Genomic DNA, 22,594 nt, shown 5'->3' with positions numbered 1-22,594 from the left:
GCTTTGATGCACCTGTACTGACCTCGCCTTCTGGATGATAGCGGGGTGAACAGGCAGTGGCTCGGGTGGTTGATGTCCTTGATGATCTTTATGGCCTTCCTGTGACATCGGGTGGTGTAGGTGTCCTGGAGGGCAGGTAGTTTGCCCCCGGTGATGCGTTGTGCAGACCTCACTACCCTCTGGAGAGCCTTACGGTTGAGGGCAGTGCAGTTGCCATACCAGGCGGTGATACAGCCCGCCAGGATGCTCTCGATTGTGCATCTGTAGAAGTTTGTGAGTGCTTTTGGTGACAAGCCGAATTTCTTCAGCCTCCTGAGGTTGAAGAGGCGCTGCTGCGCCTTCTTCACGATGCTGTCTGTGTGAGTGGACCAATTCAGTTTGTCTGTGATGTGTATGCCGAGGAACTTAAAACTTGCTACCCTCTCCACTACTGTTCCATCGATGTGGATAGGGGGGTGTTCCCTCTGCTGTTTCCTGAAGTCCACAATCATCTCCTTAGTTTTGTTGACGTTGAGTGTGAGGTTATTTTCCTGACACCACACTCCGAGGGCCCTCACCTCCTCCCTGTAGGCCGTCTCATCGTTGTTGGTAATCAAGCCTACCACTGTTGTGTCGTCCGCAAACTTGATGATTGAGTTGGAGGCGTGCGTGGCCACGCAGTCGTGGGTGAACAGGGAGTACAGGAGAGGGCCCAGAACGCACCCTTGTGGGGCCCCAGTGTTGAGGATCAGCGGGGAGGAGATGTTGTTGCCTACCCTCACCACCTGGGGGCGGCCCGTCAGGAAGTCCAGTACCCAGTTGCACAGGGCGGGGTCGAGACCCAGGGTCTCGAGCTTGATGACGAGCTTGGAGGGTACTATGGTGTTGAATGCCGAGCTGTAGTCGATGAACAGCATTCTCACATAGGTATTCCTCTTGTCCAGATGGGTTAGGGCAGTGTGCAGTGTGGTTGAGATTGCATCGTCTGTGGACCTATTTGGGCGGTAAGCAAATTGGAGTGGGTCTAGGGTGGAGGTGATATGGTCCTTGACTAGTCTCTCAAAGCACTTCATGATGACGGATGTGAGTGCTACGGGGCGGTAGTCGTTTAGCTCAGTTACCTTAGCTTTCTTGGGAACAGGAACAATGGTGGCCCTCTTGAAGCATGTGGGAACAGCAGACTGGTATAGGGATTGATTGAATATGTCCGTAAACACACCGGCCAGCTGGTCTGCGCATGCTCTGAGGGCGCGGCTGGGGATGCCGTCTGGGCCTGCAGCCTTGCGAGGGTTAACACGTTTAAATGTCTTACTCACCTCGGCTGCAGTGAAGGAGAGACCGCATGTTTTCGTTGCAGGCCGTGTCAGTGGCACTGTATTGTCCTCAAAGCGGGCAAAAAAGTTATTTAGTCTGCCTGGGAGCAAGACATCCTGGTCCGTGACTGGGCTGGATTTCTTCCTGTAGTCCGTGATTGACTGTAGACCCTGCCACATGCCTCTTGTGTCTGAGCCGTTGAATTGAGATTCTACTTTGTCTCTGTACTGGCGCTTAGCTTGTTTGATAGCCTTGCGGAGGGAATAGCTGCACTGTTTGTATTCGGTCATGTTACCAGACACCTTGCCCTGATTAAAAGCAGTGGTTCGCGCTTTCAGTTTCACACGAATGCTGCCATCAATCCACGGTTTCTGGTTAGGGAATGTTTTAATCGTTGCTATGGGAACGACATCTTCAACGCACGTTCTAATGAACTCGCACACCGAATCAGCGTATTCGTCAATGTTGTTATCTGACGCAATACGAAACATCTCCCAGTCCACGTGATGGAAGCAGTCTTGGAGTGTGGAGTCAGCTTGGTCGGACCAGCGTTGGACAGACCTCAGCGTGGGAGCCTCTTTGAGTCAAGTGGAGGTGTAGCTGTGGATGTATTTCAAGGCCTACCTTCAAACTCAGTCCCTCTTTGCTTGACATCATGGGAAAACCAAAAGAAATCAGCCAAGACCTCAGGGGGGAAAAAATTGTAGACCTCCACAAGTCTGGTTCATCCTTGGGAGCAATTTCCAAACGCCTGAAGGTACCACGTTCATCTGTACAAACAATAGTACGCAAGTATAAACACCATGGGACCACGCAGCCGTCATACCACTCAGGAAGGAGACGCGTTCTGTCTCCTAGAGATGAACATACTTTGGTGGAAAAAGTGCCAATCAATCCCAGAACAACAGCAAAGGACCTTGTGAAGATGCTGGAGGAAACAGGTACAAAAGTATCTATATCCACAGTAAAACGAGTCCTATATCGACATAACCTGAAAGGCCGCTCAGCAAGGAAGAAGCCACTGCTCCAAAACCTCCATAACAAATGCAGACTACTTCTGAATTTAACTGTTCATACATGCAACACACACACGCATGTGACGCATACACACAACACCAAAACTATCCCCTCCAGATCAAACCCACCAGATCCAACCACTCTAACTGCAATACCAATGCCTGTTTAATAGCCTGCTACACACACACTCATCCATTTATTGGGGCCATTCAGATTGTCATAATGACGCCGACTCAATGACTAAGAGGAAGAAGCAGCCAAGGCTCTGACGGTAATTGACCTCTTGGGTGCTGCTCTGCTTGGTGTCGTTGACCGTGCATTAGGAGGAGAACCCATGCTGTCCTTTCCTCATGGTCTGGTTCCCCTCCCTCCCCCTCTGGTCATGTGATCCCTCAACGTGGTGACATGTGTTGTTAAGGCTGACTGCAGTAAATGCTTTGGAGTGACCTAGAAAGGGGAAGTCTGGCTTTGATATTCCCGAGAGAGAAGCAGAGAGAGGGAGCCACTCCTTTTGGAGGAAGAGGAGAGATCAAACGCATGCAGGCTAAAGCTGCTCCCTCCTGGCCTGCTTGCTGTAACCCATTTGGCCAGAAACCCATTGCCAAACAGGTGCTCGGAGGGAAAAGGCACAATTTTTATCTTCTGGGTCGTGGCCCCCTGGGTGCAGGAGCAGAATGTGAGTCAAATCCACTGTCATGTATAGTGCAGCAGTACAGGTCTCTACATCTACTGTTTCTACTGGCCTGCGCTCCTCCATTCACCACTTAGTTTTTCAGGGTTGTTCTGTATTTTAACACAAACACTGTCAGCGTCTGGCATCAGGCAACATGGCATCATAACAGAAATAACATTCTGATAGTGGTTCAATTATTTTTAGGAATAACAACAGTCTACTGTGTATCATGCATGCCAGTTTATATATGCCCAAAACAGTGACCTGGACAAGAGGGCGAATACTAAGTGTGTTAGCATAGTGCCCCCGCGCTCTCTCGCTCTCTGTGCCATCGTGGGCTGAAGCTGAGCTTCATCAGGTAGTTCAGGGATTGTCTGTAGAGTCTGTCAGGGTCGTCTGAGGTTGAGAGTGAATGGAGTCTGAGCAGTGTCACACAGCTGAGGTGTGTGTCTGAGAGATTCTACTGTAGTTACGCCTTTTGAAAGCCTGGCTGAATTAACTAGGATGGTGTCAGAGCAGCACTAAGGGCCCTGTGGTGACCCGACCCAGCCTCCACCGCCATGCAGCAGCGTGGAGGGTCACACATGCACCCGGCAGGCAGGACTACCATGGGATTAATTGTGTTAGATTGCGTGCCGCTGGGACATGCCCGGGCTCCGTCGAGAGAGATCCCCAGTGCTCTGTTCTGTTTGTTTTCTCACTCTGCCATGTCAACAAGGACCTTCTACATTAGAAGAATGTTGACTCACTGAGCTGTTCAGTCAGGTTCAGCAGTTCAGGACTGGATTACACATGAATCATCTGACCTCATTCTAAGATCATACTGTTTATTTTATCTTAGTTTATTTTCTCCTCTGACTCTATATAAAGTCATTCCAGCGTATACTAACCAGGGGAATAGTTTGGGTAACTCTGGTCTGCTCTCTGCCCCTCCAGGCAGTCCTGGCCGACGAAGATTGACATGCATCAGGACATCGAGGACAGTCTGGCAGCCTCCTCCATCTGCCACGCTGGTGGTCCCCAGTCCCCCGCCCGCAGCGCTGAGAGCCTTCTCAACGGACACCGCACCAAAGGCCTGCTGGAGCTCCGCAGGGACGAGAGCAACGCAGGGGCCTCCGGTGCCCCTGCCCCCGTTTCTGGGCCCCCTAGAGCTGGGGCCACGGCCCCCACACCCTCCACCTCCTCAGCCAAGCAGCGCAGCTGCCTGTTCAGAGTGGAGGAGGATGAAGAGGAGGAAGAGGACCCGTCCCCTCTGTCCACACAAGTGATCCTGCGTCGCAAGGCTCCATCTATCACCAACCGGCTGACCTCCAGGAAGAGTGCCCCAGTCCTCAACCAGATCTTTGAGGAGGAGGGTGAGTCAGACGACGACTTCGACATGGACGAGGGCCTGCCACCCAAACTCAGCCGGCTAAAGATGAACATCGCTGCTGCAGCGGCCGGGTCGCCGGGCACCACTCAGAAACGCTATCACCGCCGCAAGAGCCAAGGCCGCGGCTCGTCCTGCTCCAGCTCAGAGACCAGCGACGACGACTCCGAGAGCCACCGCCGGCGTCTGGACAAGGACACAGGCTTCACCTACAGCTGGAACCGCAGGGACAGCAGTGAGGGCCCGCCTGGAAACTCAGGGGGAAATGGTGGAGGGAGCAGTGGAGGGCAGAGTAAACCCCCCGGGGAGGGGGGCAGTCCTCCTGGAGGGGGAGGTGGGGGGAGTAATGACAATGGAGGGAGTGGTAGTAGTGGGGGGGGAGGTGGTAAGGGACAGGGTTCCCCCTCAAGTTGTTCTAACGGCAGCAGTAACCACTCGTCTTCAGGCTCAGGGTCCACGCGGAGACACTGTGCCTCCCGCAGCCCCGGGGCAGCAGAGCTGGTGGAGAGCCTGAAGCTCCTGAGCCTGTGTCTCAGCTCCCAGTTACAGCACAGGGGGAGAAGTGGAGGCCCCGGCCTGGCAGGGGGGATGGGCCAGTTCATCATAGACCCTCAGAACCTGTCCAATAGTCTGTCCAGCAGCCTGTCAGCTGGCAGCGTCAAGACACAGGAGAGGTCCTCTTGGAAGATGTGCATCGGCTCCAACGGCAGCTTGGACCTGGAGTTAGACACCATCGCTCTGCCCACCACTGCTGTCAACACTCCACGGTCATACACAGACCAAACGGCAGCAGCACTTAGCGAACTGGCCCTGGCCACCAAGGAGAATAACAAGCTGAACAACCTGAAAAAGAATGTTCTCCAGCTACCTCTGTGTGAAAAGAGCATCTCTGTGAACATCCAGCGCAGCCCTAGAGAAGGGCTCCTGTGCACCTCTCAGGCCAGCTGCTGCCAGGTCATATGACACACACTCCCTGGCGCCCTCTGACACCACTCTGCCAGTCCAATCTGTCCAACCACAGTCACCGCTGTAGCATACGTCTGACCTCAGAACACCTCCCCATCACAACCTGCCTTCTGCTGTTGTCTTAAAAGATGCCACTTGTTATTGTTTTTGTTTGTTCACTAGGACCTATGAGCTGCATGCTGCAGGGGGTTCTTTTGTTTCTGCTACATCACTAGCTCCCCCTGGAATGAGCCGAGGTAACACAACTTAGTTGGGGTGTTGATGTAAACATAAATATGGATGTTGGTTTGATTTTAGATCAACTATATTTTGGGGTACAAAATACCAAACTTTTAACAGTGGGTAAGTAGTAGCACGTGATAGTTAAAGGGTAAGCACTTAAATTTGATTATTCGTCTACTGTCTACTATGTAAAGGGTATGTTAGGAGAGGTAGAGGAGGACAGGACAGAGATGCCATACAGCTGGGAGAGATAGGAGGACAGGACAGAGATGCCATACAGCTGGGAGAGATAGGAGGACAGGACAGAGATACCATACAGCTGGGAGAGATAGGAGGACAGGACAGAGATACCATACAGCTGGGAGAGATAGGAGGACAGGACAGAGATACCATACAGCTGGGAGAGATAGGAGGACAGGACAAAGATACCAGTCACCATACAGCTGGGAGAGATGGGAGGACAGGACAAAGATACCAGTCACCATACAGCTGGGAGAGATAGGAGGACAGGACAAAGATACCATACAGCTGGGAGAGGTAGAAGAGAACAGGACAAAGATACCAGTCACCATACAGCTGGGAGAGATAGGAGGACAGGACAAAGATACCAGTCACCATACAGCTGGGAGAGATAGGAGGACAGGACAAAGATACCAGTCACCATACAGCTGGGAGAGATGGGAGGACAGGACAGAGATACCATACAGCTGGGAGAGATAGGAGGACAGGACAGAGATATCATACAGCTGGGAGAGATAGGAGGACAGGACAGAGATACCAGTCACCATACAGCTGGGAGAGGTAGAGGAGAGCAGGACAGAGATACCAGTCACCATACAGCTGGGAGAGGTAGAGGAGGACAGGACAGAGATACTAGTCACCATACAGCTGGGAGATGTAGACGAGAGCAGGACAGAGATACCAGTCACCATACAGCTGGGAGAGGTAGAAGAGAACAGGACAGAGATACCAGTCACCATACAGCTGGGAGAGGTAGAGGAGGACAGGACAGAGATACCAGTCACCATACAGCTGGGAGAGGTAGAGGAGGACAGGACAGAGATACCAGTCACCATACAGCTGGGAGAGGTAGAGGAGGACAGGACAGGACAGGACAGAGATACCAGTCACCATACAGCTGGGAGAGGTAGAGGAGAGCAGGACAGAGATACCAGTCACCATACAGCTGGGAGAGGTAGAGGAGGACAGGACAGGACAGGACAGAGATACCAGTCACCATACAGCTGGGAGAGGTAGAGGAGAGCAGGACAGAGATACCAGTCACCATACAGCTGGGAGAGGTAGAGGAGGACAGGACAGGACAGAGATACCAGTCACCATACAGCTGGGAGAGGTAGAGGAGAGCAGGACAGAGATACCAGTCACCATACAGCTGGGAGAGGTAGAGGAGGACAGGACAGGACAGGACAGAGATACCAGTCACCATACAGCTGGGAGAGGTAGAGGAGGACAGGACAGGACAGGACAGAGATACCAGTCACCATACATGGTCCTGGAGGAAGGGAAGTAACCTGTAACCTTCATGTTGATATAAGCTCCTGCCATGCAGTCACATGGCAACGACCAACTGAGACAGAAACTTGGTAACCTCTAGAGATGTTTTAATTTGATTCATTGATTAACCTCATTTTACAGTGACCTACTGTCTGAAACGTTATTTCACTTGGATATTGCACACAGACAATCTGTTTTATGTTTGTATTTGTTAAGTGTATGGAATTAGAGAGGCATTTTAGATGGCGATACAGCTCACTGAATTGATTTTGAAGGCAACATGAATGATTGTTTCCAAACCCCTGTTTAACAAGTGCTACTTCAACACATCTGGTTTACTGTGGTGTTCCTGAGAGCCAGGAACCTGGAAAATAAGGCTTCAGCTTCCTCTTTATTCCCATCTCAATGCACTCGTCTTCAGGCACAATACATTCACCTATTTGGGTCAAATACTACTATACTTACTATTGTATAGTGAATACAGGTAGGAGCTGCAATCTTTTAGACACTATTCTAACAGAAAGGGTCATTCATCTGTAATTAGAACTACTGCTATTCATTTGCAAATTGGGCAAAACTCCTGAAATGATTCAAAGTTCATGACAACGTGTCAAACTGAATGTAAAGTACACTGGTAGACGAGTCGTGTGTTTTTCTCCTGTGCTGGGCCTCAAGGTAGCAGGCAAGCAGACCCACACAGATTTGATGTGGTCCCGTTCACATGTTGGTCATGGCCTTGGTTGACCACCTGCCATGTTGACGTAACATCTTAGAAAATGCATTTTAAGATCAATAGAAGAGCATGAGAATTGAAAAGAAAAACGTACTAATGAATTGGAAACTGCATTGGGTCTCTGTATTCCAGTGGACCCACACACGTCTTTGCTTTGTTAGACTGTTTCACTTTCTGTTACTGTAACTGACTGGTCTTCTGACTGGCCTGGCAGGCTGGTCTTCTGACTGGCCTGGCATTCTGGTCTTCTGACTGGCCTGGCAGGCTGGTCTTCTGACTGGCCTGGCAGGCGGGTCTTCTGACTGCTCTGGCAGGCGGGTCTTCTGACTGCTCTGGCAGGCGGGTCTTCTGACTGCTCTGGCAGGCTGGTCTTCTGACTGGCCTGGCAGGATGGTCTTCTGACTGGCCTGGCAGGCTGGTCTTCTGACTGGCCTGGCAGGCTGGTCTTCTGACTGGCCTGGCAGGCTGGTCTTCTGACTGGCCTGGCAGGCTGATCTTCTGACTGGCCTGGCAGGCTGATCTTCTGACTGGCCTGGCAGGCTGATCTTCTGACTGGCCTGGCAGGCTGATCTTCTGACTGGCCTGGCAGGCTGATCTTCTGACTGGCCTGGCAGGCTGATCTTCTGACTGGCCTGGCAGGCTGATCTTCTGACTGGCCTGGCAGGCTGATCTTCTGACTGGTCTGGCAGGCTGATCTTCTGACTGGCCTGGCAGGCTGGTTGGTTTGTTTGTTTTTAAAGGGTATATGTTGAGTATGTATATATGTTTTAAAAAGTTATATTTTTGAACGATCTGCTGTTTTAAAAATTATTCTGTGTTGAATTGGGCCCGTGAGTCTTTCGTTGGGGACTAACATCGCAGTGTGTGTCACACACACCCACACCTTACTGGACACTGCAGGGTGAAGGTTTTACATTCAGGATTAGTGGTTCAGTAGAGCACATGCACCTTTCAGGAGAGATTCCTGTCTGTAAGCTTTAAAGGACTGGGCTTAGTAAAGAAGGAAAGAAATGGGGTTGTAGGGAGATGTGGGGATATATTTTAAGGGCATTGGCAATAAGCTACATGTTGCAGCTATCTGTAAATCAACATATTTTTGTTTTATATTTCAACCCTGTACAGCCTTAGATTGAAAGGCACCTCGGACTAAAAACGAACAGAGAAAGATATCTTGAGTATTTTTTTTCTTTTGAAACAAAATGTCTGTAAATAGAGATGTAAATATGGTGCTCTATATTTAGAGTCGGCAGAGTGAACCTCTTGGTGCAGAGCTGTAAGTATAGCCTTATTAGGAATGGGTGTCTCCAAGAAAAGAACATGACTTTATTCATGTCGGCCAGTCTGACCGTTGTCTTACCCAGATGTAAACAGCTGAATGACATGTGCATGTGTTATATGTTTAACATTATCCATCCAAGGACATCGAGAGAGGAAGAACCATCCACTGAATGTTACTGGACCAAACCATGTACTGGCTAAATGAAAATATGAAATGGCAGAATTATTCAATGTATTATTCTGTAGTTGATACCTGTTGTGAACAGTTACATATAGCTATGGTGATATCCTAAATAAAATGTTGTGGGAAATGACGTCTTACAAACGAGTCTAGTCTTTTCTGTGCTCGCGATGCATTGATGACACGCCTGTCTCCCAAGTGGGTCTGTGTTCTGTCAGATGCAACTTCGATCACTTGTTGCTAAAGGAATTGACAGAAAAGAATCCATTACACTGTACAGTGTCGATCCCCAATGTTACACCATAACTTTATCTTGTCAACTATTTACCTCAGAGCTTCATCCAAGAGGTGGATCACTGATCGGTGTGCTGGTAGTTTACCTGGTGGCCTTGCTTTTAAGATCAACCATCAGCCTAATCTCTGTTAATGTCCCAAATGGCACCCTATTCCCTATATAGTGCACTAGTTTTCATGGTCAAAAGTAATGCACAATGTAGGGAGTAGGGTGCCAGTTGGGGCACATGACTTAGGAGAACTCTAATTAGAACAATCTTGGTGCATCACCATGATCAGACTCCAGAGACTATTCCCTCCAGGGTAGAGACCAGTTAAATATGCAGGCCACAGAGCCCCTCTGCTGAAAGGTATTCTGCCAGGATTTACAACTCCTTATGCTGCTGCCAAAAGACACCAGTAACCCCTGAAGAGCAACTTATATAGAGCCTTCACCTCCAGTGCCTTCAGAAAGTATTCAGAACCATTTTGTGTTGCAGCCTGAATTCAAAATGTAGTCAATATTTTTTCTGTCACTCATCGACATAATACCCCATAATTTTATTCAATGGTAGCAAATGTATTAAATGAAATGCAGAATTAGGTCTGTATCAGCTTTGAGTCGTCTTGGCTAGGTCTGTATCAGCTTTGAGTCGTCTTGGCTAGGTCTGTATCAGTTTGCACAACTAGATTTGGGGATTTTCTCCTATTCTTCCTTGCAGATTTTCTCAAGCTGTGTTAAGTTAGATGGAGAGCGGCGGTGAACAGCAGTCTTCAAGTCTTTCCACAGATTTTCAATGGTATTCAAGTTTGGACTTTGGTTGGATCACTCAGACTTCCACATTGTTCTGAAGCCATTCCAGTGTTGCTTTGGCTTTATGCTTGGGGTCATTGTCCTGTTGGGACGTAAATCTTTGCTCCAGTCTAAGGTCGTTTGCGTTCTGATAAAGGATTTGCCTGTATTTGGCGCCATTCATTGTTCCCTCCATCCTTAACAGTCTCCCAGTCCCCTACTGCTGAAAAGCATCCCCATAGCATGATGCTGCCACCACCATGCTTCACAATGGGGATGGAGTTAGACTGGTGATGAGCTGTGCCTGATTTTATCCAGACAGAGCTTTGCATTCAGGCCAAATAGTTTTTAAAAATGTACCTTTTTGAAAACTCCTGGCATGCTGTCATGTGCCTTTTTCTCAGGAGTGGCTTCCTTCTGGCCACTCTCCCATAAAGCCCAGATTGAAGTGCTGTAGAGACTTGTCCTTCTGGCAGGTTCTCCCATCTCAGCCAAGGACAACTCTCTAGTTCTGAGTGGTCATTGGGTTCTTGGTCCCTTCCCTGACCAAGGTCCTTCTTGCCTGTTTGGTTGGCAGACAGCTCTTGGCAGAGTCTGGGTAGTTCCATTTTATTATTTCCCAATGATGGAGACCACTGTGCTCTTGGAAACTTTCAATACTCTAGAACTTTTTCATGCTCTTCCCCAGATATATGCCTCGTCACAGTTCTCTCTCTCTGAGAGTTACGGACAGTTCCTGGGACTTTATGGTATAGTTTCTGCACTGTCAACTGTGGGACCTTATATAGACACGTGTTTCTTTCTAAATCAATTGAATTGGTCACAGGTGTCACTACAACTTGGAGTCCATCTCAAGATCAAAAGAGATTGGATGCACTGGAAGTCAATTTGGAGTGTCAAAGCATAGGGGTTGGATACTCATACACATTATTGTAGATTTCTCTATTTCGTTGTCAATAAATGTGCAAACATTTCTAAAAACATGTTTTAACTTTGTCATTATGGCGTGAAAGGTGAGATTTTTCATATTTTAACATTTTGAATTCCGGTTGTAACAACAAAATGTGTAATAAGGCAAGAGGTATGAATACTTTCTGAAGGCACTGTACCTCTGTCCTTAGAGGTAGAGCATGTAGACGGGACACACCAGAGGGATCATCAACTAGATTCAGACACAGGCTGAGTGGATGGTCAGGGGACCGGAACATAATTACAGATCTGTCCTTACAGAGGTAGAGCATGTAGACGGGACACACTAGAGGGATCATCAACTAGATTCAGCCGAGGGACAAATGTTCTGGAGTGGATGGTCAGGGGGCCAGAACATAATTACAGATCTGTCCTTACAGAGGTAGAGCATGTAGACGGGACACACTAGAGGGATCATCAACTAGATTCAGCCGAGGGACAAATGTTCTGGAGTGGATGGTCAGGGGACCGGAACATAATTACAAATCATTTGTAGACTGCAAATTTACCGCTAGAAGCCAAAACAGATATTTGACTAAACGATCATTTCAAACCTTGTTTACAGTTGATAAACGATAATGTCTCTACTATGCTTGGGAATAGTTGGGAACAGATTTCCTAATGTTTTTACTGTCTTGTGAACAACAAAAAAGATAGTTCCATATTTTTTTCCATTTTCAATGATGGAGACCACTGTGCTCTTGGAAACGTTGAATACTTTCTGAAGGCCCTATTGGAACTGCCTAGAGCTGACCACCTGACCAAACTGAGCTACTGGGCAGGAAAGACCTTGGTCAGGGACGTGACCAAGAACCCAATGAACACTGACAGAACTTCAGAGTTCCTTGGCTGAGATGGGAAAACCTGCCAGAAGGACAACAGTATGGGGTATCGTGTGTAGATGGGTGGGGGAAACCTGAACTAGAGAATGGAGACACTTTGTCATTATGGGGTATTGTGTGTAGATGGGTGGGGGAACCTGAACTAGAGAATGGAGACACTTTGTCATTATGGGGTATTGTGTGTAGATGGGTGGGGAGAACCTGAACTAGAGAATGGACACACTTTGTCATTATGGGGTATTGTGTGTAGATGGGTGGGGAGAACCTGAACTAGAGAATGGACACACTTTGTCATTATGGGGTATTGTGTGTAGATGGGTGGGGAGAACCTGAACTAGAGAATGGACACACTTTGTCATTATGGGGTATTGTGTGTCATTATGGGGTATTGTGTGTCATTATGGGGTATTGTGTGTAGATGGGTGGGGAAAACCTGAACTAGAGAATGGAGACACTGTCATTATGGGGTATTGTGTGTCATTATGGGGTATTGTGTGTAGATGGGTGGGGAAAACCTGAACTAGAGAATGGGGACACTTTGTCATTATGGGGTATTGTGTGTCATTATGGGGTATAGTGTGTAGATGGGTGGGGAAAACCTGAACTAGAGAATGGGGACACTTTGTCATTATGGGGTATAGTGTGTAGATGGGTGGGGAAAACCTGAACTAGAGAATGGGGACACTTTGTCATTATGGGGTATTGTGTGTAGATGGGTGGGGAAAACCTGAACTAGAGAATGGAGACACTTTGTCATTATGGGGTATTGTGTGTAGATGGGTGGGGAAAACCTGAACTAGAGAATGGAGACACTTTGTCATTATGGGGTATAGTGTGTAGATGGGTGGGAAAACCTGAACTAGAGAATGGAGACACTTTGTCATTATGGGGTATTGTGTGTAGATGGGTGGGGAAAACCTGAACTAGAGAATGGAGACACTTTGTCATTATGGGGTATAGTGTGTCATTATGGGGTATTGTGTGTCATTATGGGGTATTGTGTGTAGATGGGTGGGGAGAACCTGAACTAGAGAATGGAGACACTTTGTCATTATGGGGTATTGTGTGTAGATGGGTGGGGGAACCTGAACTAGAGAATGGAGACACTTTGTCATTATGGGGTATAGTGTGTAGATGGGTGGGGAAAACCTGAACTAGAGAATGGGGACACTTTGTCATTATGGGGTATTGTGTGTCATTATGGGGTATTGTGTGTAGATGGGTGGGGAGAACCTGAACTAGAGAATGGAGACACTTTGTCATTATGGGGTATTGTGTGTAGATGGGTGGGGAGAACCTGAACTAGAGAATGGACACACTTTGTCATTATGGGGTATTGTGTGTCATTATGGGGTATTGTGTGTAGATGGGTGGGGAAAACCTGAACTAGAGAATGGGGACACTTTGTCATTATGGGGTATTGTGTGTAGATGGGTGGGGAAAACCTGAACTAGAGAATGGGGACACTTTGTCATTATGGGGTATTGTGTGTCATTATGGGGTATTGTGTGTAGATGGGTGGGGAGAACCTGAACTAGAGAATGGAGACACTTTGTCATTATGGGGTATTGTGTGTAGATGGGTGGGGAAAACCTGAACTAGAGAATGGAGACACTTTGTCATTATGGGGTATTGTGTGTCATTATGGGGTATTGTGTGTAGATGGGTGGGGGAACCTGAACTAGAGAATGGAGACACTTTGTCATTATGGGGTATTGTGTGTAGATGGGTGGGGAGAACCTGAACTAGAGAATGGAGACACTTTGTCATTATGGGGTATTGTGTGTCATTATGGGGTATTGTGTGTAGATGGGTGGGGAAAACCTGAACTAGAGAATGGAGACACTTTGTCATTATGGGGTATTGTGTGTCATTATGGGGTATTGTGTGTAGATGGGTGGGGAAAACCTGAACTAGAGAATGGGGACACTTTGTCATTATGGGGTATTGTGTGTAGATGGGTGGGGAGAACCTGAACTAGAGAATGGAGACACTTTGTCATTATGGGGTATTGTGTGTCATTATGGGGTATTGTGTGTAGATGGGTGGGGAAAACCTGAACTAGAGAATGGAGACACTTTGTCATTATGGGGTATTGTGTGTCATTATGGGGTATTGTGTGTAGATGGGTGGGGAAAACCTGAACTAGAGAATGGGGACACTTTGTCATTATGGGGTATTGTGTGTAGATGGGTGGGGAAAACCTGAACTAGAGAATGGAGACACTGTCATTATGGGGTATTGTGTGTCATTATGGGGTATTGTGTGTCATTATGGGGTATTGTGTGTCATTATGGGGTATTGTGTGTAGATGGGTGGGGAAAACCTGAACTAGAGAATGGAGACACTTGTAAGCATATATTAAAGAGTTTTGTATAGATTTATTTGAGGAAAGGGATGCTGGGTTTGTTTGGTTTCAATAATGCTGTTCTGAACCATTTTTAAACACTTGGTGATATTGTGATGGCAAACTGTAGTGAGTGTAGGTACAGTATATAGCATATAAAACAAATCTTGACAGCATGTCATGTCAAAGGCACAAGCCCGCTCTGAGGGGGTCTTCAAGAGCACATGGACTAATAGCATAAACTTTTTAAAAAATCAATGAATTTCCACTCACATACATTCTAAGTATCACTACTTCTGATTGATAGTCATTGATTAGACTGAGTAACAATGACCATGATAGTTGCAGGCTGTGAGGAGTATTTAACATTACGTAGCATACCATGCTTCAGTATGATACAGAGGAGGCTGGTAGGAGGAGCTATAGGAGGATGGGCTCATTGAAATGTATGGAATGGAATCAAACATGGTTTCCATTAATTCCATTCCAGTCTTTACAACTTCTCTGTAGCATACTGAAGCATCACCATTGATAATTAGATCTTTCCTATCTCCATGTGTAGTATCACTATGGATCAGATAATACCCTGGCTGTGTGGTTCTGTGTGGCTCAGTTGTATCTCCATGTGTAGTATCACTATGGATCAGATAACACCCTGGCTGTGTGGCTCAGTTGTATCTCCATGTGTAGTATCACTATGGATCAGATAACACCCTGGCTGTGTGGCTCAGTTGGTAGAGCATGGCGCCTGCAACGCCAAGGATCCTGGGTTTGAGTCCTGCTGGAGCCATAAATACATCATGACGCATGTCTAAGTCAATTTGGATAAAAGTGTCTGCTTAATGGCATATATTATACTCTGGCAACACTATGTAAACGTTTCAAGGATCTCAATGCTAGAGCACATAATTATGCCAGAATTCCTAAGACTTCCATTTTGAAAGCAGTTCTACTTAGATAACGTCTCTGACAGACCTAGTGATACTGGATGGAGCCCTACCCCATAACTGACTATAGTGGCTTTTAAGCAAAGCTGTTGGTCTAAAACTATTGTCTAATGTGAAAACCTATTTTTGAAAAGTAATTCATGTCATCTGTTGGTGGAATACAGTCTGGATATAATTACCATAGGCCATCTATCTCAAACTGAACCACCTCCACCAATTCCAGAATGGCCACATGAACATGAAAAGTCTATGTAATACAGCATACTACCCTCAACCGCATCCATACACCTTCAATGACCTATTATTTAGCACCTTAACCAGGGCCTGACATTCAGGGCTGCCCGCTGGCCCGGGGAGGTTTTGGAAACCCTCCGGGCCAGTTGATGAAAATAAATATTGTAAAAATGCTATATTTAATCTAGGCTATATAATAAAGAATTCCTGAAGCTGTGAGTTCGTTATGTTGATTATTTATCACACGCGCACCATAAACTACACATTAAGCCTAGCTGGAGATTGTTGTGTGGAGCAGCTCACTGAAGACCGACAGCGGCAGGGAACATCTTCAAAGGTCTGATAAATACCAATAAATGTTAAGGCAAGTATAGGTATGCAAACCTGCAATAAAACGTTCCGTCTTGGTAGAATATTTGCTTTGCGCAATTGTCATCATAGAATAGCCTAACTTGATAATCGGACATTTCTTCGAGGCTATTTGGTCCTAGAAAAGTCATTGAAGGTAGCCGATTTAGAAGTTGCACTGCAATATAATTATTCCTCGATTGAATTTATTTCTGATCAGTTTTTATGAGAGATCTATCTGCTTTCATTTGTTTCCCGCGCAGGTCTGTTGCCATCTTTGCGGTAAAACCACGTGCAGTGATTATGAGCAAGACAACCAGTGGAATGAATGTTGGTTTTCCATACACATCGTTCCGTTACAAAGGGAACCCGGTTTTTACTCACTTTGTTTTAAAACATGATACAATAAGCCCTCAACATTTCAAATGGTGAGACTGACTATCTGCCACAGACATCATTAGTGTGTTGGGAGCATCTACATACAGTCTATTAGTCAGGCAATGTCCACTTTATTCTGACAGGTTTTAGAATGTAAAATATGTTTATGTCATTTGGAAGGCTTAATTAAACATGCATTATTCTCTAAGTTGTTATGCATACTTTTCTGCTTACTAATTTTGGGGGGATTTTTTTTCGATAGGTTATGACAACAATTCAATATAAAATGCAAGTCCTTCAAAATTACAATTAATTGCTTGAAAAATCATTGAATTTGACTTCCCAATGTCTGTATGAATCCTGTAGGCTACTTGCTCAGCCCAAATGAAAGATAAAATCCCTAGCTGTTGAATTTATGCGTGCATCATTCACTTGCCTGCCAGATGTTGACTGGTGCCAGTATTTCTTCCATTCGGCCTAGTCTAGTGTGCCATTGCAAATTGACCTGAATGTCAAGCCCTGCCTTAACATTACATTTGGTACGTAGCAATGCATTTCCAACAGTGGTTTCCGGAGGACATTAACATAAAGTCTTGTTCTCCGGTCAGATCTGAATCTTTAGTTTAGAGGCTGGTCTTCATGATTGTTTTAATCACATCCAGTAATGTTGTATAGACATCTGCAGGTAATACACTACACTCAGCAAAACAAACAGAAATACCTGGCAACAGTGCAGAGGTTAAGAGCATAAAGCCAGGTTTAACAACCAACCGTTTATATATATATAAAAAGAAAATTACTTTGGGATATTTTATGCATAAATGAGCTAATTGAGGTGTTGTAAAGAAAACAGTCTATGTGAATCTTTCTCCTTTGGAAGGGCATGTTCCATCTGGAGTTTAGCCCATCTTCGTCTTGTCAGTATCTGAACGATCGGCCTCTTCTCTCCTCATCACTTATCAGTCTTTGGGATCCCCGAGGCCTCCAGCATTTTCTGTAACAGTGTAAAATGTGATTAATATCTCTTATGTTCTACCGAACTGCCACATGAAATACAGGCTACCTGTTAGGCCTATTATTGGGGATGTCATATAAACAGAATAAACCTTCCATAGAATACATTGTTCTCTGTAGCTCAGCTGGGAAGCTCAGCTTCCATAGAAGGAATACATTGTTCTCTGTAGCTCAGCTGGGAAGCTCAGCTTCCATAGAAGGAATACATTGTTCTCTGTAGCTCAGCTGGGAAGCTCAGCTTCCATAGAAGGAATACATTGTTCTCTGTAGCTCAGCTGGGAAGCTCAGCTTCCATAGAAGGAATACATTGTTCTCTGTAGCTCAGCTGGGAAGCTCAGCTTCCATAGAAGGAATACATTGTTCTCTGTAGCTCAGCTGGGAAGCTCAGCTTCCATAGAAGGAATACATTGTTCTCTGAAGCTCAGCTGGGAAGCTCAGCTTCCATAGAAGGAATACATTGTTCTCTGTAGCTCAGCTGGGAAGCTCAGCTTCCATAGAAGGAATACATTGTTCTCTGTAGCTCAGCTGGTAGTTTTTGAAGCTGCAGTAAAAGTACAATAAGTTGTCGGCTGTGGTATTTTGGATGCAGTATTTGCAAGAATAACTGCAGTTATACTGCACTGTAACGCTTCGATCACACCGACAGCGTCATTACATGTTGGTACACCAGAGTTACATTCATTCCCAAGGAAACGCTGTGTTTGCCTTGCAGTGCGTTCGGTGTGGTGCATGTTGGATTTATCGACCGCATGCATCAAACTGTATGTGTAGACGGCTTGACAGAAATGGTAGCAGAAGGTGAATGTTGAACTTTGTTACATTCAAATCCAGGTGACGCTGTGTTGGCAGCGTAACTGCAGTTACAATGCAAAAGTACTGCAGTAAAAAAATATATATAATTTTGGACACAGTATTTGCAGCATACTGCAGGTATACTGCACTCTGATTGCAATCTGTTTCCATAAGGGAGAGCATGCCGTTGTAACAAGGTAGTGGGTTCCATTTCTGGGACCACCCATACTTAAAATATATGCACGCATGATTAAGTCGCTTTGGATAAACGCGTCTGCTAAATGGCATATATTATAATATATAAATATTAACGCTTTTCAGTGTTGGAGCAGCTTTTTAAAATAAAACAAACATAAGCACACTGTTAGCTTGCTTTAACAAATATACAGAGTTCTCCTCTCTCTCTCTAAATGACATTAAGCCTCCCGAGGAGAGGAAACCAGAGCTTTAAAACAGCATTACATCTCCAAATTACAGTGGTTCTGGAACCTCTTAACAAGACCTGGAGATCTTCACCAGATTGACTTCTTATTTTAAAATAGAATACTTTTTTTACAACACAGGCCTTCTCCCCAGACTCTAATCTCAGCTGAGTTACATTTAATCAATTCATTCCACTGCCTCCAGCGCACCCGAGCAAATTACATTCTGGGTTCAAATGTGTTACGTGCAATTAACGCTTCAATCCAACACACGGATCAATAGGAGAGTTTCTTTGCTGATGGAGGTATTTTTATTCACAGTGGATTCCATAAGGGGAGAGCAGGATTAAAGACCTCCGGTTCCCCACAAGGAGAGAGTGTGGAGGATTGTCCTCAACACCCCGCCCAGGCTAATCTACTGCAGCTACTTGTTCTGGAAAACCAAACGGACAGTCACATTAATAGTGTGTCATGGTCTGTTAAATGCAGTCTGTATTTATGCTGTTGTTTGCACTTGCCGGAACATTCTGAGGTTGTAACTTGTTTGCACTTGTCGTTGTAGTCGCCATAACTACAGTGCAACGAAAAACACACAGACAGACACATACACACTCGCGCCACATAGGATATTCATCTCATTTGTAATTTCAGCAGTAACAGAAATCAAACTCCTCCTGCTCAGAGACTTGTTCAATGGCTGCCAGGATCCTGCCGGGAGCCATACAAAGTCCTCTCTGAGGGAAGCCCATGGCAATAAATGATGCCTTCACAGCTCACACCACTTATCAGAGGAGAGAGAGAGGAGGGAGGAGAGGGGCAGGCAGAGAGGTAGAGAGAGAGGAGGGAGGAGAGGGGCAGGCAGCGAGGTAGAGAGAGAGGAGGGAGGAGAGGGGCAGGCAGCAAGGTAGAGAGAGGAGGGAGGGGCCGGCAGCAAGGTAGAGAGAGAGAGGACGGAGAAGAGGGGCAGGCAGTGAGGTAGATATAGAGAGAGAGAGAGAGAGAGAGAGAGGAGGGAGAAGAGGGGCAGGCAGTGAGGTAGAGAGAGAGGAGGGAGAAGAGGGGCAGGCAGTGAGGTAGAGAGAGAGAGAGGAGGGAGGAGAGGGAGAGGCAGTGAGGTAGAGAGAGAGAGAGAGAGAGAGGAGGGAGAAGAGGGGCAGGCAGTGAGGTAGAGCGAGAGGAGGGAGGAGAGGGGCAGGCAGCGAGGTAGAGAGAGAGAGAGGAGGGAGGAGAGGGGCAGGCAGTGAGGTAGAGAGAGAGAGGAGGGAGAAGGGAGAAGAGGGGCAGGCAGCGAGGCAGAGAGAGAGAGGAGGGAGAAGGGAGAAGAGGGGCAGGCAGCGAGGCAGAGAGAGAGAGGAGGGAGGAGAGGGGCAGGCAGCGAGGTAGAGAGAGAGAGGAGGGAGGAGAGGGGCAGGCAGCGAGGTAGAGCGAGAGAGGAGGGAGGAGAGGGGCAGGCAGCGAGGTAGAGAGAGAGAGAGGAGGGAGGAGAGGGGCAGGCAGCGAGGCAGAGAGAGAGAGGAGGCAGGAGAGGGGCAGGCAGCGAGGCAGAGAGAGAGAGGAGGGAGGAGAGGGGCAGGCAGCGAGGTAGAGAGAGAGAGAGGAGGGAGGAGAGGGGCAGGCAGCGAGGTAGAGAGAGAGAGAGGAGGGAGGAGAGGGGCTGGCAGCGAGGTAGAGAGAGAGAGGAGGGAGAAGAGGGGCAGGCAGCGAGGCAGAGAGAGAGAGGAGGGAGGAGAGGGGCAGGCAGCGAGGCAGAGAGAGAGAGGAGGGAGGAGAGGGGCAGGCAGCGAGGTAGAGAGAGAGAGGAGGGAGGAGAGGGGCAGGCAGTGAGGTAGAGAGAGAGAGGTAGAGAGAGAGAGAGAGAGAGGTAGAGAGAGAGAGAGAGAGAGATAGCGGTAGAGAGAGAGAGAGAGAGGTAGAGAGAGAGAGGTAGAGAGAGAGAGAGAGAGAGAGAGAGAGAGAGAGGCAGGCAGGCAGGTAGAGGGAGAGAGACAGGAGGGATGGGAAGTCCACGGTCACGTTGTAACAAAGCTCCAGCACACTGTACTGTCCAGACCCCTCCCTCCTACAGCCCCTCTCCCTGTAGTATACACTAGTAAGTCAACTAATGCCCTGGTTTTCCAGCATGTTGAGCTAATTGCCTAGGCATGTTAGTATTGATCATGTAGGAGGAAGGCTGAAGCAGAGGGCTTTATAAAGCATCCCCAGCAGATTGACAGGGAGGGCCTCTCTCTCACACTGCACTGCTCAGGTTGTGGCCTATGTACTAGGATATACCTCCCACTCACTGCACTGTAGAAACAGAGGCGACGCATATCCATATTCACTACTACGTATGCCCCATTTTCATCCCATCTTGTATTCCTCTCTGCACTGGGCCCCAACTTCCCTGGACTATCAGGCGTCAGTAACAAGCCTCTCTCCTGATGATGAACTTCCCTGGACTATCAGGCGTCAGTAACAAGCCTCTCTCCTGATGATGAACTTCCCTGGACTATCAGGCGTCAGTAACAAGCCTCTCTCCTGATGATGAACTTCCCTGGACTATCAGGCGTCAGTAACAAGCCTCTCTCCTGATGATGAAATTCCCTGGACTATCAGGCGTCAGTAACAAGCCTCTCTCCTGATGATGAACTTCCCTGGACTATCAGGCGTCAGTAACAAGCCTCTCTCCTGATGATGAACTTCCCTGGACTATCAGGCGTCAGTAACAAGCCTCTCTCCTGATGATGAACTTCCCTGGACTATCAGGCGTCAGTAACAAGCCTCTCTTCTGATGATTAACTTCCCTGGACTATCAGGCTGCAGTAACAAGCCTCTCTCCTGATGATGAACTTCCCTGGACTATCAGGCTGCAGTAACAAGCCTCTCTCCTGATGATGAACTTCCCTGGACTATCAGGCTGCAGTAACAAGCCTCTCTCCTGATGATGAACTTCCCTGGACTATCAGGCTGCAGTAACAAGCCTCTCTTCTGATGATGAACTTCCGGACTATCAGGCTGCAGTAACAAGCCTCTCTTCTGATGATGAACTTTAAGTCAATCCCATAGAGAGAGAGAAGTTTAGTTGGACTGCAGCTAGCAGCTTCTCTCTGAGCTGGCCTGTCTCTCTGAGTGTCTGAGGTGACAGAGGTCTTCGATGACTCAGCCATCATCCCACATAACCACTCCTGTGTCTGTGACGTCATGCCTGGCCAGGCTCACACCAGACAGAGAGATGCAAGCAGGCTCAGGAACACAAGAACACACACACTCACCACTGGACTCCTCACACTCAAAATGCACATACACGCAAGGTGCTCTGCCCTGGACTAAACCTGGAATAAGGGTCTTCTGTACAGTATCTGTTTTTGTGGCCTTCTGTCTCTATAGTACAGTATCTGTCTCTAGCTCTTTCTATAGTACAATATCTGTCTCGCTATAGTACAGTATCTGTCTCTAGCTCTTTCTATAGTACAATATCTGTCTCGCTATAGTACAGTATCTGTCTCTAGCTCTTTCTATAGTACAATATCTGTCTCGATATAGTACAATATCCGTCTCTCTAGTATTCATCCCTCTCGGCGTTTTTCCTATTTTGTTACATTACAACCTGTCATTTAAATGGATTTTTAAATATACACAAAATAGTCCAAATGTGTTAAGTGAAATGAAAAAAAATACTTGTTTCAAAAAATGTTTTAAAAAAATGTAAAAAAGGAAAAGTGGAGCGTGTAAATGTATTCACACCCTCTGCTACGAAGCCCCTAAACACATATACACACACTCACTCACTGGACCCTATGATCACTCGGCTACACATGCCTATCCCTAATGTAAATATGCCTTGTCCATTGCTGTTTTGGTTAGTCATTTTTGTCTTAATTTACTGTAGAGCCTCCAGCCCTGCTCAATATGCCTTAGCTAGCCCTTATGTTCCACCCCCCACACATCCAGTGACCGCCCCTGGCTTAAATGGTGCCTCTAGAGACAAAACCTCACTCATTGTCACACA

General features: G+C 47.0%; 2 protein-coding genes and 1 long non-coding RNA gene across 6 annotated transcripts in view; 2 read left to right on the top strand and 1 right to left on the bottom strand.

Moving 5' to 3' along the window:
• Window positions 1–6,037, top strand: part of LOC110513400 (SNF-related serine/threonine-protein kinase-like) — a 74,375-nt gene extending 68,338 nt beyond the window's left edge. For all 3 annotated transcript variants that reach the window (XM_036938366.1, XM_036938358.1, XM_036938352.1), the window contains exon 6: window positions 3,920–6,037. In XM_036938366.1, the coding sequence (XP_036794261.1) occupies window positions 3,920–5,315 (1,396 nt within the window). In that variant the 3' untranslated portion in view covers window positions 5,316–6,037. The remainder of the gene's footprint in view (window positions 1–3,919) is intronic.
• Window positions 6,038–6,098: 61 nt separating this feature from the next.
• On the top strand, window positions 6,099–9,387 carry LOC118937744. Its single transcript, XR_005035136.1, has 2 exons — window positions 6,099–6,793; window positions 6,943–9,387. It is a non-coding gene; the product is annotated as an uncharacterized LOC118937744 (long non-coding RNA).
• A 5,100-nt stretch (window positions 9,388–14,487) lies between these two features.
• The window catches only part of LOC118936508 (anoctamin-10-like), a 48,711-nt gene continuing 40,604 nt past the window's right edge, over window positions 14,488–22,594 (bottom strand). For both annotated transcript variants that reach the window (XM_036938340.1, XM_036938345.1), the window contains one exon: window positions 14,488–17,372. In XM_036938340.1, the coding sequence (XP_036794235.1) occupies window positions 17,297–17,372 (76 nt within the window). In that variant the 3' untranslated portion in view covers window positions 14,488–17,296. The remainder of the gene's footprint in view (window positions 17,373–22,594) is intronic.

This window comes from Oncorhynchus mykiss, chromosome 2 (assembly GCF_013265735.2).
Source record: "Oncorhynchus mykiss isolate Arlee chromosome 2, USDA_OmykA_1.1, whole genome shotgun sequence".
Lineage (NCBI taxonomy): Eukaryota > Metazoa > Chordata > Actinopteri > Salmoniformes > Salmonidae > Oncorhynchus > Oncorhynchus mykiss.
Note: the sequence above shows the minus strand (reverse complement) of the source record. Positions and strands in the feature narration are given on the sequence as shown.